General features: G+C 42.4%; 1 protein-coding gene across 8 annotated transcripts in view; it reads right to left on the bottom strand.

The window, feature by feature from the left end:
- ntng1a (netrin g1a) overlaps nucleotides 1-19,782 on the bottom strand; it is a 124,932-nt gene that overhangs the window by 49,132 nt on the left and 56,018 nt on the right. For all 8 annotated transcript variants that reach the window (XM_013265003.3, XM_025910333.1, XM_025910332.1 and 5 more), the window contains exon 3: nucleotides 18,719-19,362. In XM_013265003.3, the coding sequence (XP_013120457.1) occupies nucleotides 18,719-19,362 (644 nt within the window). The remainder of the gene's footprint in view (nucleotides 1-18,718; nucleotides 19,363-19,782) is intronic.

Genomic DNA, 19,782 nt, shown 5'->3' with positions numbered 1-19,782 from the left:
TGAAATGAGAACTTATAAAGGTACTCACCTGTCCTGGTCGCTTCGTGCAGGATGTGGAGCAAAAGATTGGAAGTGGCTCAATCACCTGTTTAAGAGCTCGTGGAGCAAACCAGTGTGCCAGGTTAGGGAGTATGGTTAAAGTGGGTTTTAATTTATATAGTAATGGGAGTAGCTTATATAATTGGTTTGTTTATAGTAAGTGTTGGAAATATGTATATGTTTGTGATGTGCTTAAATGTTATTGTATGTTTGTGTGTGTGTGGAGGGTTATGTTTTCATTTTGATTAGTTTAACCCCCACACTTGGGCTATTCCCGAATGCTCACCTGAAAAGGTAGAGTATAAAAGGAAGCCATTTTGTTTAGTTGAAGTTAGTGTTTGTGGTGTTGTCAGGCTCCTTCTTTAATAAAGTGGATGTATTTTACTCCAGTCTCGCATCATATTATTGGATAGAACCTATGACCGCCGGCCAAACTGACAAGTGGTGTCAGGAGTGCTGCCTCTAATGAATGAGGTAAATATGATGACGAGAAGTGGAAAGAAGAACGACTGTAATGAAATGGCAGAGGATGGTGAAGGTGCTACAGCCGATCCAGTGGCTAAAGCAGGAGCTAAACCTGGCGATAGACTGGATGAACTGACAGCTCTGGTGAAATCATTGATGCAGTCTCAAGCAACAAGAGACCAGAGAATGGACAAAGAATCAGCCCGACAAGAACAAAGATGGAAAAGTATGCAACACCAGTTTCAGCAAATTCAAGTTCAAGTGAAAGAAATGACAGAACAGCAGCAGGAACAAGAGGACAACCAAATCGAGGAGGGAGGTGAACCTGATGAGGGGCCTAGTCTGACTGGTCAGCAGATGTGGTCTCTGCCAAGACAGGAACCATTTCACCAGAGGGATCCCAAGTTGTTGCCACTTACTCCAGATGATGATATTGAGCATTTTCTCACTACTTTTGAGAGAATGGCTCAAGTCTGCCGTTGGCCTCGAGAAGAATGGGCTGTTCGACTTGTACCTCTGCTCACAGGTAAAGCACGTAGTGCTTATGTGCTAATGGACATTGGTGATTCGGAAGTCTATGATAAAGTAAAAGATGCCATTCTTGCTAAATATGAAATAACTGCTGACACATACAGAAGAAGGTTTCGAGCCCTGGATATTCACCCCGGTGAAACTCCAAGAGAACTTTATGTGCGATTAAAAGACACGTTTTACAAATGGGCGAAACCTGAAAAATCTACAGTGAAAGACATTTCTGAATTGATGATCTTGGAGCAGTTTCTGAGGATGGTCCACCCAGATCTGGAGGTGTGGATCAGGGAACGTGCCCCCAAATCTGCAGAGGAGGCTTCACAGCTAGCAGAAATCTTCATCTCTGCCAGAACAGGTTCGAGAGGAATCACCTTTGGCCGGGACAGCTTCGTGACTGGACAAAGTAAGTCTGATGGGGGTGTAAGGAGTGGTGGTATAGGCCAGAGTAGAAGTTATCCTGCAAGTAGACATTTTGTTTCCGGTAAAAGTAACACTAAAAAGTCACATTCAGGTTCAAAATCAGATGTTAGATGTTATCACTGTAACCAGATAGGCCACACTCAGTATACCTGCCCAGCAACAACACAAAGTAGGCCATCCCTTTTGTGCTCAGCCCCCAGACCCACATTGCCAGGTCCGGATCATGAAGCAGTAAGAACAGCACCTGTGCTTGTTAATGGTCAGCGTGAAGAAGCACTCTTAGATACAGGGAGCTTTCAGTCAGTGGTTTTGGCTAGTCTAGTACCAAGAGAGCTATGGAGTGACACAAGGACTAAAATAAGCTGTGTGCATGGTGATGAGAAGGATTATCCCATGGCTGAGGTGTATTTGACTGTAGGTGGCCAAACATTTCTCCTGCCAGTGGCTTTAGCACCCAGACTACCATATGCAGTGATATTGGGCTTAGATATACCTACACTGCTAGATTTGGTGTCTAATGAAGTTCCGGGACATTTGCATACAGTTCATGTAGGTCAGGACCACAACTTACAGAAGCAAGACATTATCCTGCAGGCCCAGCCAGAAAGTGCAATCCCCAGTTTGATCATCACAAGAGCTCAGAGTGCAAATGACTCGTTGAAAGAGCTACCTTTCTATGATGAAGAATTAGAAGTAAGCCCAGCGAAACCATCTAAATCTCGAGCGCAAAGACGAAGAGACAAATTTAGGGGTTCATCCAGGTTAGAGGGTGTAGATCAAAGCCCCAACCTTCCTCTGGAACTTGATATCCCACCAGATATCTCTTCACTTCAGCAGGCAGATCCATCATTAAAATCCTGGTTTGATAAGGTGTCTGAGGTTGATGGACAGGTGCAAGGGAAAGTAGATGTGTTGGCAGATGCAACCTATGTGCTGAGAAATGGTGTCCTTTATGAGTGTAAAGGCAAGACTGAAGCCATAGCATTACCACAGGCACTAAGACACAAAGTCATGGAACTTGGTCATTCTGTACCTTGGGCAGGCCATCTTGGTTTTCACAAATCTCTACATAGGATTGCAAGCCGTTTTGTGTGGCCTGGCATGTACACTGAACTACAGCAGTTTTGTAAGTCGTGTCAGATATGTCAGCTCACCCTAAATAAAGGAGTGGCCCGTGCCCATCTTCAGCCATTGCCTGTCATAGAAACACCCTTTGAGAGAATAGGAATGGATGTAGTGGGGCCCCTTGAGAGAAGTTCATCAGGTAATCGTTACATCTTGGTCATTTGTGATTATGCCACTCGTTATCCTGAAGCTTTTCCCCTAAGATCAGTGAAAGCGAGACAGGTTGCCAATTGTCTCCTACAGTTGTTTTCTAGAGTTGGTATAGCTAAAGAGGTTCTGACAGACTGTGGCACAAATTTCCAGTCTAAATTTCTACAGCAGGTATATAGATTACTTGGCATAAAAGGTATTAAAACCACCCCTTACCACCCCCAGTCAGATGGACTGGTGGAGCGTTTTAACCAGACACTAAAGAACATGCTGCGCAAATTTGTAACAGAGACTGGCTCAGATTGGGATCAGTGGCTGCCTTATTTGTTGTTTGCCTATCGCGAGGTGCCACAGGCCTCTACAGGATTTTCACCATTTGAACTGCTTTATGGCCGTCAGGTGAGAGGTCCACTCGACCTGCTGAAAGAACAATGGGAGAATCCAGAGCCTGATGGAGATAATGTAATAGCTTATGTGCTGAAAATGAGAGAGAGACTAGAACAAATGTCAATGCTGGCACAGCAAAACATGAAAATGGCTCAAAACAAGCAGAAAACCTGGTATGATAAGAAGGCCAGGGAAAGGACGTTTCAACCAGGACAGCAGGTGTTGCTGTTGCTTCCTACGACAGACAGTAAACTGCTAGCCAGGTGGCAAGGCCCTTACAAAATTACAAAACGTCTCAGCAATGTTAACTATGAGCTGTACATGCCTGACAGGAGGAAGAAACATCAGGTCTTCCATATTAACCTGTTAAAGGAATTCATGCAGCAGCAGCAGCCCACCACGCAGCAGCAGCAGCAGCAGCAGCAGCAGCAGCAGCCCACCACGCAGCAGCAGCAGCAGCGGCAGCCCACCACGCAGCAGCAGCAGCGGCAGCAGCAGCAGCAGCAGCAGCAGCAGCAGCCCACCACGCAGCAGCAGCAGCGGCAGCAGCCCACCACGCAGCAGCAGCAGCGGCAGCAGCCCACCACGCAGCAGCAGCAGCAGCAGCAGCCCACCACGCAGCAGCAGCAGCAGCAGCAGCCCACCACGCAGCAGCAGCAGCAGCAGCAGCCCACCACGCAGCAGCAGCAGCAGCCAATGCAGTCCATGCAGCAGGTAAAACAGCACTGTCTTGTTCGGGCAGTCAAGGATGAAGAGGAGGGAGAACAGTTTTTTCCCACGGGCAAATCAGGGCCAAGTTTAGTGTTACTGACTCATCTTAAGCCCTCCCAGCAAGGAGATCTAAGGCCTCTCCTTGATCCAAGTTTGTTCCAAGAAAAACCTGGTTTTACAAAACTGGTACAACATAAAGTCCACCTGAGGGATAATGCTCCACCCCGTAGAAAATTCTATAGGATTCCTGAACGCCTGGTGCCACAGCTGAAGAAAGAAATCGACCTAATGTTGTCACTTGGGATAATTGAAACATCAGCGAGTGAATGGTGCAGCCCAATTGTTCTGGTCCCGAAAAAGGATGGGACATTGAGGTTTTGCATTGACTTGAGATATCTCAACTCTGTCTCAAAGTTTGACCCCTATCCAATGCCTCGTATTGATGAGCTCTTGGAAAGGGTGGGGAGAAGTAAGTTCATTACCACTCTTGACCTAAGCAAGGGCTACTGGCAGGTGGCCCTAGCTCCAGAGGCACAGGAACTGACAGCCTTCAAAACCCCGTTTGGGCTGTTTCAGTTCAGGGTGATGCCGTTTGGTCTCCAAGGGGCACCAGCAACGTTTCAGCGGCTGATGGACCAGGTCTTGAGGGATGTGTCAGACTTTGCCGCAGCATACCTAGATGATGTTGTGATATTTAGTGAGACCTGGGAGCAGCATGTGGCTCACCTGCGACGTGTTCTAAAGCTAATCAAGTCTGCTGGTCTTACTATCAATCCTCACAAGTGTAAGATTGCACAGATGCAGGTGGAGTACCTTGGATATGTGGTTGGACGTGGACAGGTGAAGCCTCAGGTGGGGAAAATGGAGGCAATCCATGCATATCCAGTCCCTACAACAAAGAAGAAGGTGCGGGCATTTATAGGCTTAGTGGGCTGGTACAGTAAATTCATCCCCCACTTTGCAGAGAGGGCAGCACCTCTCACGGATTTGACAAAAGCGTCGGCACCGAATAAGGTCAAGTGGACAAAAGACTGTGACAGAGCTTTCATTGACCTTAAGTCAGCCATCACAAGTGATTCTGTTCTACACAGCCCGGATTTCACTCAGCCTTTCACACTGCAGACAGATGCTTCTGGAGTAGGCATAGGAGCCGTGCTGCTGCAGGAGGTGGAGGGAGTGAGGCGCCCAGTGGTTTTCCTCAGCAGAAAGCTTCAGGACAGAGAGTCTAGATACTCCACTGTGGAAAAGGAGTGTCTTGCTATGAAGTGGGCAGTGGAGTCACTGAGGTACTATCTTCTAGGCAGACATTTCACCCTGGAGACAGACCACCGTGCCCTTCAGTGGCTGCACAAGATGAAGGAGACCAACATGCGTGTTGCAAGATGGTATCTGTCATTGCAACCTTATGATTTCACAGTGCAGTATCGTCCAGGGAAATCTAACTGTGTTGCAGACTGTCTTTCACGTATGTATGAAGATTGAAGTACAGTAGTTTAAGGAGAAGGGGGGAGGAAATGTAATGGAGACCAGAGGCTCCATTACCTTGTTTGCATTGTTAGTATTTAATCGATGGATTGGGAATTTAAATTAGTATAATAAAGAAAAACTCATTAGTTCTTATGAATTCTTTTATTAGGTTTTGACATACAATTAAGTTGACAGCTTGTAACGGTGAAGAGACAGTGGGACTGGCCATCCTACCTGTGTCAGAGAAGAGCCAAAGTTAGAGCTGCTTGCAGTTAATCATTTGTCAATAACCTAAAGGTGTGTGAAATGAGAACTTATAAAGGTACTCACCTGTCCTGGTCGCTTCGTGCAGGATGTGGAGCAAAAGATTGGAAGTGGCTCAATCACCTGTTTAAGAGCTCGTGGAGCAAACCAGTGTGCCAGGTTAGGGAGTATGGTTAAAGTGGGTTTTAATTTATATAGTAATGGGAGTAGCTTATATAATTGGTTTGTTTATAGTAAGTGTTGGAAATATGTATATGTTTGTGATGTGCTTAAATGTTATTGTATGTTTGTGTGTGTGTGGAGGGTTATGTTTTCATTTTGATTAGTTTAACCCCCACACTTGGGCTATTCCCGAATGCTCACCTGAAAAGGTAGAGTATAAAAGGAAGCCATTTTGTTTAGTTGAAGTTAGTGTTTGTGGTGTTGTCAGGCTCCTTCTTTAATAAAGTGGATGTATTTTACTCCAGTCTCGCATCATATTATTGGATAGAACCTATGACCGCCGGCCAAACTGACATGCATATGTTCTAATTCTGACCACTTTGGAGTTAAATAAGCTAAAAGCTGACTTAAAATTAAATATGATTATCATAAGAAACTGTTTTGCAAAAGTAATGCATTCCCCATGATTGTGCAGAGGTTTGAATGATGTCCTTTGTAGTTTGTTTAAAACCTAAATTACATTTTATGCTTGTGTATTTTATGTATGTCACTACCAGCTGACCCGGGAAAGATTTTTTCATTATAGCAATCCGCTTCAAACATCAGCAATAATTTGAAAGCACTATCTCAAAAGCAAAGATTGCACTTTCACCTGGCTGACTCTCCTCACACAAACTACGCCTACAGAGATTTCTATAGGCTGCCCTCTTTTTAAATTCTGCTTAAGCTGCAACAACTTCAGATGGGGAACAACAGAAGGCAAACACTTTGCTGTTTGTGTTATTAAAAAAATAGAATAAAAAAGGGGTCTTATGAAAGTCCAGTACAATAGGTTTAAGCTGGATTGTCTTTGGAAAGGGGCTATTCAGCAAACAGAGACTAAGCAGTCAAAATCCATCCTTCTTTCATCCAGTTATTTGTATGTGCAAGTGGTAGGCACTGAAGGGAGAAGACAGAGGAGGTTTGAAAGGGAGTGAAAAGAAGCTGTACTTGGTAAAAGACACTTTACACGTGGAAATGTCCTTGTCCCACCTGTGCTCCTGATGTCCCAGTGTTTCTGCGGTCTTACCTTTCACTGTGTTTCTTCTCGGTCGCCCGTTTGTTCGCTCTCTCACGGCTCCCCATTTCTCTCCTGCTCCTGACTCACCTGCACACCTGTGACTCATCTAGCAGTCAGGCTCCTGCAGTACATATATCACAACTCTACACTCTATTTTCCGCCCCATTGTTCAATCGCCCACGTGTTCCTAATGGCCAAACTGCGACTTTTGTTCAGTCTCTCCTCAGACTGTTTAAGCTATGCTGTGCTTACCTGTGCTGTATTCCCAGTCTCCCGGTGTTCCCGTGTCCTGTGAGCTCTGGGCTACCCCATACCACCCTCCTTTCATTCACAAACAAAACTGTATTAAAGTGTTTTCAAATTTAGCCCGAATGCTGCTTTTAACCCCCAAAGTGTACATATACATAGTTTTTCCTTTTTTCACTTTTCGAGGACTTTGTAACTGATGTGATATTTCTTGACTAAGGGATCCAGCAAAAAACTAGAAAGAAAACCGCTTCAGTAAGGTGATATGGTGGCATTCAGGGTGGGGCATTTTACTAGCATGGTTTAAAGGAATGACAGCTGTAAATCATTAGAAAGATCACCTTTTTGGAGGACGACAAAGCCCCTGTCCTCAGGGCACTGAATGGTTTGATGAGTATGAAAATTATATGGACATGGCCCTGGGTGGACAGCTTAAACAGTTGGTGGCTGCATAATGTAAAACCTTACTGCTCAGGTAACCAGTGTGTTTATCAGAGTGTGTGGAGCCTGTGCCAGTGTTGATCCTTTTTTAAATCTAGTGTTTCATTGTAGGACTGTATTCATGATTTGATCTCTTTATTACTCTAATAGTGTTGTTGTTGAGTTTTTCCTCCCTGTGTGCTTTGACATTGGTCTGCTGTCTAACCCTCAGTCTGTCCTCTCCTGAGGGGTGTTGTATGAGCTTTAGTGAGATATACTGAGTCTAAGAGTATACAGTGTCATAAAGGTGCCCTCTTATTTTTAATTTTTAAGTTGGATGGAAGATGTTTTCACTAATCACTTCGCTGTCATCTTTATTTACGGACCGCTTCAAGTTCACCATTTAGGAAATCTGTATGAACTGTTGTTCATGTTGTTTATGTTTTTTATAGGTAACGTATTAAGCTGTACCTCAGCTCTAAAATTACAACAGCATAAAATGCATGTAGTGCATTGTCACTGGAATTTGCATTCAGCTGATTGTGTAAGAAACGTAAAAACGTCATCTTGCTTATTTCTAATCTGCTTTAAAGTCCTTTTTTTCACATTGCTGGTATTGCAGCTACTGGGACACAGATTAGAAAATTGATCAGCTACATTTCTCTGCTATTTATCATTGAGAATACCTCGTCAATCAATAAAATTAATTCCACTTTGATCTGGTGACAACCCAAAGCGATTCCCACGCCTCCTTCATTAGTCTGTGGGACAGTGTCAGAGCTGAACATTGTGTCTAACCTTTAATGTATCAGGACAAGGATACAGGGCTGTGTGCACCTGTCATGTTAGAAATGCACTGAAATAAATCTGTGAATATAAGTTAGGGTATTTATTTTTCTCCTTTTGAAGACAGACTCTCAAGATTCGGTGGTCAGTCGAATCATTTTGTGCGGGAAGAAAAGAGTCAAATGATGTCAAATTCCCCCTTTTGTGTAAGTGTGCAGTGATCCTGCAGCAGAAAGCCCGGGTTCACAGGAAGTTAATATCCACTGTTGTGATACCTGTTATCTCAGAATTGGGGGTTTAGGTGGTTTTAGGTTACATCCTAAACGTCTTAAATAGGTGAATATGAATGGAATGGGCATGTAATGCTAAATGTTTTATTCATGGGAAAAATGACTGCTTTGGTAGAGACAAGGTGTTTCATTAAACGCTGCACTATAGTTCAGATAACGTGACATTACTCTCATTTGAAAAATGTATTTTTTAATAATTACAGTTACCTTGTAACTGTTACATTGTTACACTTGTTACATTGTAACTGACGTCTTTATTATAAAGGCAGCAGCTTCCTTTGTCGCCTCCAGAGTTCTGTGACTTGCAGTAATCATCCATCCTTGCTCTCAATAACAGTAACTACAGGTGTCAACAAATCAGCCAGGAATGAATTCCTTAAAAAAAAAAGAATAAAAAATAAAAATGTACCAAGTGTCTTTTATAGCAGTTAATTAAGGCAGCCTTGATTGACGGGGTACATTACTGCTCACAACACTTTGGTCTCACCATCCAAGAATAATCTCCATTTTTGTCCACTGTCACAGAGAACACAGACGTGGCGACACTTTGCCAGTAGCTGTATACAGATGACTTCACACAGCTGTGGCCTCTAAATACGATGCACTATGCTCTCCTGTTGCCACCGCGATATGTTTTCTGCCTGTGGTCTGTGCACTGCCGAATCCTTCAAACTTGCTCTTTCTTTTCTCTTTTTTACCTTCACGGTTCACATGTGTAGTGCTTGGGCAAGTTTTTGCATTTGGGAATATCAGATTAATTGGATGGGAGGTAACTTTCTATATTAATAGTGCTCACAGGGGAACACACCCACGACAGCTGGCTTCAGATTGGTACATGTTGGGTACTGGACTGTCAATACTAAATGCTCCACTCAAGTAGTATTGCTTTCATTACTGACGTTAACAAGAGGTTTAAAAATGGAGATGTCACAGCAGGAGGTGCGAGAGAATAAGACGAAGACTCTGTTGAGTTTTTAAATACTTTACAGGGACAAGTGGCGCTAATAAATCATACCAGGATTTAGTTTGTGCAGGCATATGTCAGTGTTTGCCTGCTTGCCTCCACCTCTCTGCAGCTGCAGGTTGGTACCAAAGACTCAGATGCTCTTGTCCAAACAACCTTACATCGAGTATGCACAATTTTCAAAGCTCTTACAGCCTTCTGAAGCAGATTCTTCCAGCACAGTAAAGTTTCTGCTCCAACTGATATAAATTTCTTTTGAGCTCCTCAACCTGGCAATCTCAAGCTGGGAGGGTGTCAGCTAGAGATGAACTAAAGGAGGAGGATCAAAGACACGGAGGTAAAGAAATGGCTAGGACATGAAGTCTGGAGCAACAGGTGATTTGGTGTTGATGGACGGAGGAACTGAGAGACATAAAGAGGCGGCTGTATGGTAGCTAGCTGAGGGAACACAGATGCTAGATAATAATGTGCGGGAAAGAGGCTTTCTGAGATAAATGAAGGCCCATCAAAAGCATAGCAGTTCCTCACGGCTGTCAACCAAGATGTCAATATCTATTTTCCTTTAAGCTATGATGTGGATCTCAGTCCTCACACCAGAAGTAAACTCATTGTACAGTAGAGCCATTCAAAGCAGGCTAAAGCTGGGCCAAATAACAAAAAACAAAAACGTCTCCAGAGTGGTGACTATGGCTACGTTCACACTGCAGGCGAAAGCGACTGCTGTTTGAACGGTCATGTCGCATTAAATCCGTCTTTTACGTCACTGACACAAGACGGACGCCAATTATCAGTGCCGGAGAAGCACCCGAGAAGACATTGCGAGCGCTTCCTGGCCATCCAGTGTAGATGTCAGTGAAACTGTTGGGAAGACAACGTGAACATTTTATTTGTACTGTATAATCTGCAGATTCTGACAGAAATCTGCAACTATCCTTTGAAGCACCACTCCTCTCAAAAACTGCAATAAAGATCATTATTAGGTTATTTACATTATTATGTAAATAACAGAATAATTTAAAGCAAAAACTGGGAAACGTAAAGTCCGAAGTCTTTATATTAAGGGCCATCAGTCAAACAATATTGTTTGCTCTGGGTCTAAACAGAGCGAGTTGTGTGTGACGTCTTCTTTTGCGCATGCGGGCCGCTTTGAGCGTTCACACTAGAGCGCGTTTGCTGTCGCATTTTATTTGTAGTGTGAACAAGCAGACAAAAAAAATCGGATTTGATAAAAAAATCGGAATTGAGCATTAAGACCTGCAGTGTGAACATAGCCTATGAACTATCAAGAAGAGGTATCAGTTCAACTGAAAACTTGGGGTCAGTAGGTCAATGTTTTACTAGTTACTTTTCAGATCATTTTGACCCCTTAACTCTGTTAAAATAAACCATCTCATAAGTCATTACTTTTTTGTGCTGTCTCCTCCCTTCACCCCCAGCCAGTTGCATCTAGTTTTGCCAGGCGTTTCTTCCTGGTAAAAGGGAGTTTTCTTCCTTCCCACTGACATCAAGTGCTTGCTCAAAGGTCATTTGATTGTCAGGGTTTCCTCCATCTTATTGTACGGTCTCTATCTTACATATTAAGCACCTTGAGGTGACTGTTGTTGTGATATGTTGCTCGATAAATCAAACCTAATTTAACTGAATTCTATTGAACTTTTCCTATAATGTGTTTATTCATCATATAAGGAATTCTCGAGTGTGTGGGATAAAAAAAATTTGTGGCATGCTTGGTTTCCTAGCAACATGTATCTGTTATACACATTTGTATTATGTAGTGTGCCACAGCTAGGGAGATGCAATTGGTGGATGAATATATAGGAGACTGCAGTTAGATAAAAAATGAATAATTACTGCAGGGCTGAGTGGGTCATGGATGGGATGTTGTGGGTCAGGGTGGGTCAGTGGGTGATGGAAGGTGTGGAGAACCGATGGGTTGCTGGCTGTGTTGTTGGCACAGGAAGTGTAGCTGAACTGAACACAGAGTCCAGAGTGTGGTGGATTTCTAATATGAACAAATAAAGAGTGAAATCTGGAGCAGAGTAGCCAAATTTGACAGTATTTCAGGCCTGAGGAGCAGAGGAGGTGAAGGGCTGGGGACTGAGGCAGTGTGGACGGTGGATGAGAGAGACTGCAGGTCTTCTACAATAGTTAAATTATTACCGTGTGTTGTGCTCTGTTGTATCGTTCTACCCATTGATTATTAGTCTATTTTAGAATATATTTTACCGTTACAATGGACAATGAAATTATTTTAAGTTATTATAAGTTATTTGTAAGACTAATAAAACCACTAATGCCTCATCTTTAATGCTTACTTTGTTAAATCTTTCTTTCAAAATGCCCCCCACTCCAACAGTTTTACTAAGATTTTTTTTCTGATAATTTTTTTTTCTCTCATGCCTTGATGAAGGTCAATAGGACATGTTTGTTGTTAACATGGTTGCAATAAATTGATGAACCTGAGATGTGTCAATTTTGTTTTTCTGAATGCGTTTTTTGTGTGCTACTTATTTACTTTTGTGTATTTAACAATCAAAATGAGAATTCTTCCAAAAACTAATCTTCTTTGTTTGCTTTATTCTGCTTCTTTTTTTTTCAAATTAAATCGAAACACCTCAAATGTGTCTTGTGAGTACAACACTGTATATGAAACAGTTAAACTGAGCCGCATCCCAAGCTGCTGCAAGAGTCAAATGCTGCATTAATATGCTGCAGATTAGTTGAAAATAAAAATAATCATCAGCTTGGAATGAATGAGATGGGTCTATATGTGGAAATAATTTAAATTTAGACAGCACAGTATCTCGTAAATGTAACTGAATTGGGTCTATGATTACACTGTTTTCTCAGCTCTGGCCTTTGAGTGACAGCCACATCATACTTCCTTTGTCTCTCTTTGATGAGTCTCCCTCCACCGTCATGGACAGAGACACACTCGTGCACTAGATTTTTTGTCTTACAGCCTCATTACCTCTTGAAATGCCTCACTTAACTCATCGTTCTCGATCAACAAAAGGCCGTTGGGTCATTTGATTGCAGCCATCAAACTAACATGTGGTGTGGTTTTTAACAGATGGTGCAAAGTTATCTGGTCCAGTCTCTTGGCCTGTCCTACAAACATGGCATTCTCCCACACAGTGACTAATGTAGAATGCTGGTAAAAAAAAAAACCATGGATGAAATGCAGAGCACAGCTAGATGTAAATAGATACTCATGGCTGCAGAGAGTGAGGAAAAGATACAGAGAGAGACTAAAGAGGGTAGACAAGTGAAATGACTTATTCAAGGGGGAAGTGGGCAGTAAGAAACATGAAATTAGCACAAATAGATTATCTGTCGACTACAGGCAGGCCTAAGAGCAAGCCAAGCACTGTAGAGGGAGAAGGAGCGAGAGAGAGAGCGAAAAAAAAGCAGATCGACTTCTTGTTTATTCCTGCCTCGGGGGAGTTTCGATGGAGCCATCACTCACCAAATTGCTGATCTGTAGTTGGAACAGCTGTATCCATAGCACACACGGACTGAACTATACTGCAATTATAATGCAGCAATAGTGCGACCTATGGTCTGTAGGAGAGATGAAGTGTTTAATCCCTTACAGATGCTATGTTTCTGCATGCCTCAGATGAAAAGCTTTTCTTTCATTGCCATTTTTTGTAGTATTGTGGATTTGAGCCAAAAAGATAATACAGTAATGACACTGCTATAGCGGTGACAATTCACTGTAAGTGATGTACAATTATTGCAAAACATGCAGAAATGCAGATTTACAGTGGTTTCAAAGCAATTCATCAAACACAAACAATGCCAAAAAAAACCGCACATATTCCTTTGGGTGGGTGGGAATGAAGACTAAATTGTGAAGGCATGATGACGTGATTATATTCTGTGGGCAGTGAGAATGGGCACAGTAATACGATTGCTACAGATCAATTTCATGCCAGTTTTGTTAAAAAAATCAATTTTCAGATATGATTTAATATAAGATTAGAAATGATTATAATCCAAATGTTCTTTATTTAGAGTGGAGTGTATTTTTTTGCTTATTAATGTAAACTTAAGAATGAACAACCTATTTTTTTAACCCAGGTAAATGAAATGAGAAAATAGCACAAGTGTAAAGGACACAGTGAACATTAGCCTAATGACTCGTACACAGAGCTGAAATGAGAATGTGCTGTTATTTTACAAAGTTTGGATCTGTAATTAATGTCGGCAGATACCCAAAACAATAATATCAATATTGTGTTGAAGGTAAAAGTTGGATCATTGCATCACAAGAAATAATTTTTATCAAAAATATCTTCAGTAGACTTCGTTTATGCAGTATTTGTTTTGAATAGCACTATGTAAATTAGCATACTCACTTCATTTACTCATTCACTGATTGTTTATTTGTTTATTTGTTACCTTTACATGGTGACAGTGTAAGACGGCAGGTGAATTTCAAACTGCAGCCTGTATTTGATGTGGTCACGTGGTTTGTTCATCAGCAGTACCGCACGGTTATCAGTTGCCTCGTTGTAGTGATTTATTCAAATTGAATGACTCACTGCAGTAAAATCTAACTATTTCCCAAATGCTGTTTAATTTTGGAGAGAGAAGAGAGAGAAGGGTCTACTCCGACTTCCTCCCACAGTCCAAAGACATGCAGTTAGTGGGGATAGGGTAATTGGTTACTCTAAATTGCCCATAGGTGTGAATGTGAGTGTGAATGGTTGTCTGTCTCTATGTTTTAGCCCTGCGGCAGACTGGCGACCTGTCCAGGGTGTACCCTGCCTCTCGCCCCAAGACAGCTGGGATAAGGATAAGGATAAGCGAAAGAGAATGGATGGATGGATGAATGTTTAATTTTGGACACCGAAACCAAATGTTGGTTGTCAAAATTATTGGTCCATCGCCTGAGCAATCCCACCCAATTCTTCCCAGGTGAATCTCTCAAGGTCTTTCAGATTTGATGATCTTCAGGCGTGAAATGGTCCTCAGTTCACTTCACAGAATTTTATTGTGATTCAAGTGAGGGCTCTGTGCAGGTCAGTCATGTTAACTCTGGTCTTCTGGAGGTAGTTCTTCACCAGGAATGACGTGTGTTTTGGTTTGCTGTAGTGTTGGGAGACTAAGGATGACCTCGATCCAGTTTTGTTGCTGAATGCTTGAGGTTTACTTTTAAAATCTTCCCATATCCTTCTTCCTTTGGTGATTCCTTCCATCTTGACAAGATTCCCAGTTCCAGGCGCACTGAAGCATAATACTCCCACCACCGTATTTTACTGTCGGGACGGTGTTCTTCGGGTTGTATGCCTCTCCCTTGTTTCTCCAAACAGCATCTCTGGCTAAAGAGTTTTAGTTTTGTCTCATCTGTTCAAAGGATGCACTTCCCTCAGCATACCTCACTGTGGCCTGAAGTCATGTCTTCTGCAGAAGTGGAGTTTTTCTTGCTCTGCAGCCCGGCAGTCCATTCCTGTGCAGACTTCTAGGACTGTCATCTTTGAGACTACCATTCCAGACTAGGATAAGCCATTCATTTGTTGTTCTGTGGTCTTTAGACACATCTCGAAGGTGGCACTCGCTTTAAAATTCTTGATAATACTTCAGTCCCATTGGCGACACTGTGACACTTGAAAAGCTGTAATAAATTTGTATATCCATGTCCTGCTTTGTGAGCATCAACAAGTCTAAACTGATTTCTTTAGTTTTTGGCTTGATCCTTTCTTAAGTGACAACTCAAACTCTTACCGAATTTTTTATACAGTGTGTAAATTAGAAGATAAACCTCACTTTTAGTGTGATTTTACAAGCTATGAGCAGGTTAAAGCAGATCATTTCGCAGGAGTGGTTTCTGCGGTCGATGAAAATCGTCAGTTTTTCAGTAAGCTACAAATAGTGCAAATGATTGTTAGGGAATTCATAGTTTAGGGTCATATTTTAAATGGTTTAAAAAGTAAAAACAAATATATATAAAAAATGTAAAAAATCCAATAATCCATGATATTTCCAAGGTTTTGAAATAGTGACATTTTACTGTAGTTCGAGCATTACAGATCCAGGGAGTCATCCGAGGCAATATCCTGAGATGTTGTTTTATCATCAGCATGGGGATTCACAGTCACTGAACAGGTCTTTCTTTCCATAACTATGACGGGAAACTAGACCAAAAAACAGGTTGTTGCATCTAATAACCGATTCGCCTCTTGAAGTAAATTTCCTGTCTACCCTGCAGTCACCTTAACTGTGAAGCTGTTTCTGACCATCCACGATAATACAGCTCTGCACATGTATGCTCTGGAAATTGAATCACAACTTCCAGGCAGAGGGTTAAATTGTTAAAACAAACTTTCTCTTCACTTATCAGATCATTTGCTTAACACGAGCAGGGTGGAAACAGGTTGGAATGTAGTTCATGATGGTTTTTAAATTATATTTTATGCACTGACAGTGGGAAAAAGGTTTGTAACAATCTGTTGCCAGATTGGGAGGTTATTTAAATCTCTGGCCTAAAAGGATTGTCCTGGTAGATTTTGGCAATTAAAAACCGTGACGGTGATTAAAAAGAGAAGTGCCAGAAATCCCACCTACAGTTCTTCCTATTAGCTGTATTTTTCTTGGTTTGATAGTGGGAAGCGGTTTTGTGGGTATGTGATTGGCACACACACACAAACACACACAAATATATATAAAACTGTTTGACGTATACAGGCCTGAAACAGAGAAACCGATAGCCAGAAAGAGATCTTTTAGTAGCCTGAATCTTCTCCAGCTTTCATTACACTATATTGATCAGAGGCAGGTGGAAGGAAAAGGAAGGGAAGATCGAGTGAAGAGAGGGAGACAGTTGGTGAAACTGTCTCTCTGGCTACGGCTGTAGTTACTGTAAAGCATGTAAAAAAAAAAAAGGAGGGGGGCAGGGTGTTTGAGCAATTACTCCAAAGTCATACAGTAGATAATTAGAAAATCCCCCCCAACCCACCACAGTGTCTCTCTGCATACATCCATTTAGCTTAGCTGATACAGTGAAACAGTGAGGGTGTCAAATTCATTTAAGTCACCAGCCAAAATGCATTGTTCACATCCATCTCACAGCTTCATGCTTGGTTTGATTTGAAATTCTCAGCATTGATTTTTCTGTCCCTTGTGCCTTTGGTCTGCTTCTTTCCTGTAATCAGCTATAATAGAATGGTCATGCATGACACTCCTGGCTTCCCTGTACCAACTTTAGCTATATGTTAAAGATGCAAAGAGGACTACTTCTGCAAAACTGCGTTTCTTCTCTCATTTTTAGGTTGACCTACTTTGGCAAAGAGCTTAGGTTCCTTTCTTTGTTTCTCGCACTGTTGTGGCAAGGGCAGAAAATCTGCAAACTCTCCTACTGTATTTTCCTCCACACCCACTCCTGCTTCTGATCCAGGCGGATGGTAGCTCAGTCCAGCACAGTAAAATATGCCAGATTCAACCTCACTGCCCCAGCGAAAACTTTCCTGGCGCGTCTCACAGAACTGTATTCTGGGGGTTAAGGAGCTTATGTCTAGTATACGACGCATGGAGAAAGGAGCTGAGCAGTGATTCGCCATGGGGGGGGGGGAAGCAGAGTGAAGCCTCTCTGTGTAGAGTGTATCTCATTATGGCTGAACTGTGTGTTACCTTTGGTAAACAGTGGGGAATATTTCTCAGGCGAGCGTCACTCTAAAAGCAGCAGGCTGGTAAAACGACCACGGCCCGACTGTGCCGCAATGCCATTGCTCAAATATACAGCCCCACAGGGATGTATGAGTTCGGTCATGATTAGTCAGATAGAATAAATAATCTGCTCTTATGACAGCCCTCTTCATTTCACCGTGTGTTAAATGGATGCCACGTCCAACTCTTTTGTGTTAGTAAATTCCCTCCAGTTATTTTCGCTGAATGACCTTCTCAATCACGAGAAAAGTCAAAAATTCAATTTCTGAGAAAAGCATTCATTATCATAGCCTTTGTGCTGAAGGGTACCTGCCCGTTTACTGTGCATTAGAGCGATCCGTAGTATATTTGTAGGCAATTTCAATAGCATATTAAGCAAATCAACAAATTAGAGAATCATACGGGATTTGACAATATTAACGTGAATACTATGAGAGCCACACAAACATGCATTGCCATGAGTATGAGAATGAGGTCATCTGTAAATTCCTATCCAGTGTTAATGCTCATATTCAAAACTTTTCCCCAACAACTACACTGGCTCAAACAATTATTTGATGAGACTGAACAGGACGCTGCTGATGTTTATATTTCTAGTCTTCTTTCCAAGTCTGTCTTGAGGCTGAGAAAAGCTGCAACACACGCACTGCTGTGTGCCACCGTCTGCCAGCCCGACTTCAACACTTCCACATATTTCCTCGAATTGTTGTGACGTTCTGCACACTGTGCTTCTGTACAGCTGAGTCTCTCACATGTGAAGAGCAAAACATGAGTAATTAAATCTTCATTCCTCCACCCACACGACCACATTCACGTCTGTTAAATTGAAAAACTACACGGTGTAAAACAGATCCACTTAAGTCGACGCCTCACTGACTCTTGTAGTATAGCGTCACGAAGCGGGGGAAGCTTTCGTTAACCTTTGCGCTAACACTACAGCGGAGTCTTGTTTTGATGTTATATGACCCTCCAGAGACTTTGTAAATCAAACACTAATTACAGTGTACAGTGACCTGATGGCTGAAATGCTACATCTGATGTGCTCCGTGGGCTAAAAGACAGCTGAGTGAATTCTTGTCTAAAGTAGAGTGCTTCAGCAAACTGTAAGCTGCTTGGTTAATTAAGACATGCTGACAACTGGTGAACTCTGCACAACATTATAGATCCACAGCCTAATTGGAAAGAATGGACAACAGTCAACACATTTTCTTCACTTCTTGGCAGCTGCACTGTAGTTGTAATAATGAATATAGAAAATATAGAAAAAAATGAAACTGTCAATTCTAAAAGGATCCTTACAAAGAATGAGTCAACTCATTGTTAGATTAACCTATATGGGCACCTTTTTTGTTACACCCCTACTGGCCGATAACTGATTCACTGCCAATCTATATGGAAATTTGAACTGACTCGCTTATGAAAGTTAAGACAAACACTGGACCTAGCTTTTTTAAAGTCCCTTGCAGTCTGGGGCTCATGGGTTGTAACCCTCTTTTCCTTTGTGGTAATCCAGCCCTGAGTCCATCAAACAGTATTTGTACAGATTAATTTATGTCTTACCTGCCCTGAACTTTGATGTCAGAAATGGCATAGAAGTATCTGGACAAGTTGTTCTCATCCACCATCGTTGCTCCTGTGGCAGGCCGGAGCAGGCGGATTCTCAGATCAGTAATGGTAAAGAAGTCCCTCAGCTTCTTGGTTGTGTCTAGCTGGCCGTAAAGTGAGGCCATGTTGTGGAGCTGGGGTCCAGCAAACAGTGCAAATCGGTCCTTGATCTCAAAGCGTACAGTTTTGTCGTTCTTCCACACGTACCCTCGTGAGTAGTCCTCGGTGCAGATAATGTCCAGCAGGGTATGCTGAGTTAGGTCTTGCACCGTCTTGGGCTCCATGGTGAAGGCGTCCAAGCAGTCAGTGGCGTAGAACTGGTAGGGCTGCCAGGTTCGTCCATAATCTAGTGATTTTTCTAGGACCATCTGTTCGGGTCGGCCTGACTCAAAGGTGAGGACAATGTCTTCAGTCAGCTCAATGGTTTTGTTCCAAGATAGAGTGATGTTGACCAGTAGGGGTTTTGGGTACTTCTTCCAGGAGGTGGACTGCCAGAAGGTTGTGGGGTTGCGGCCCTCAGTGTCGAACATCAGCCCTGGGGGGTGGGCGAGCTCCTCAGTGGTGGCGTCACATTCATTGTTACACATGTAAGGGTTTTCCTACATAGGGGGAACAGAGGAAACAAAGAGCAGAAGAGAAAGCAATAAAAATGTTGCTCACAAGAACAAATCAGGCCATTGTCAGAGTTGATTATTCAGAAAACTTTATATAATAGTTGAATTGTAAATGTCATGCAACACCATGATATTTGGCGATTTTTGAAGACATGAGCTATGCATGAAAGGCAAGCAGGAAAAGAGTGAGGTTGTCTCAGTAGTGGGCATACAATTAGAAGTAGTCAAAGACACATTGATTTGTGTTGCACATTTATCATTTAAGAATCTGCCAACAACCTATTGCCAGGTGCAGCAAAGAGGTGGCCACTAAAATTTGATCACTTGGAAAAACCAAATTGTGAAGCTTGTGTAAATAATTAGGTGCATCAAGTAACTACTATTTTTCTCACTGAACACTTACTA

This window comes from Oreochromis niloticus, linkage group LG9, assembly GCF_001858045.2.
Source record: "Oreochromis niloticus isolate F11D_XX linkage group LG9, O_niloticus_UMD_NMBU, whole genome shotgun sequence".
In the NCBI taxonomy this organism is placed as follows: domain Eukaryota; kingdom Metazoa; phylum Chordata; class Actinopteri; order Cichliformes; family Cichlidae; genus Oreochromis; species Oreochromis niloticus.
The sequence above is the reverse complement of the archived record's forward strand: the minus strand, read 5'-3'. Positions and strand labels throughout refer to the sequence as shown.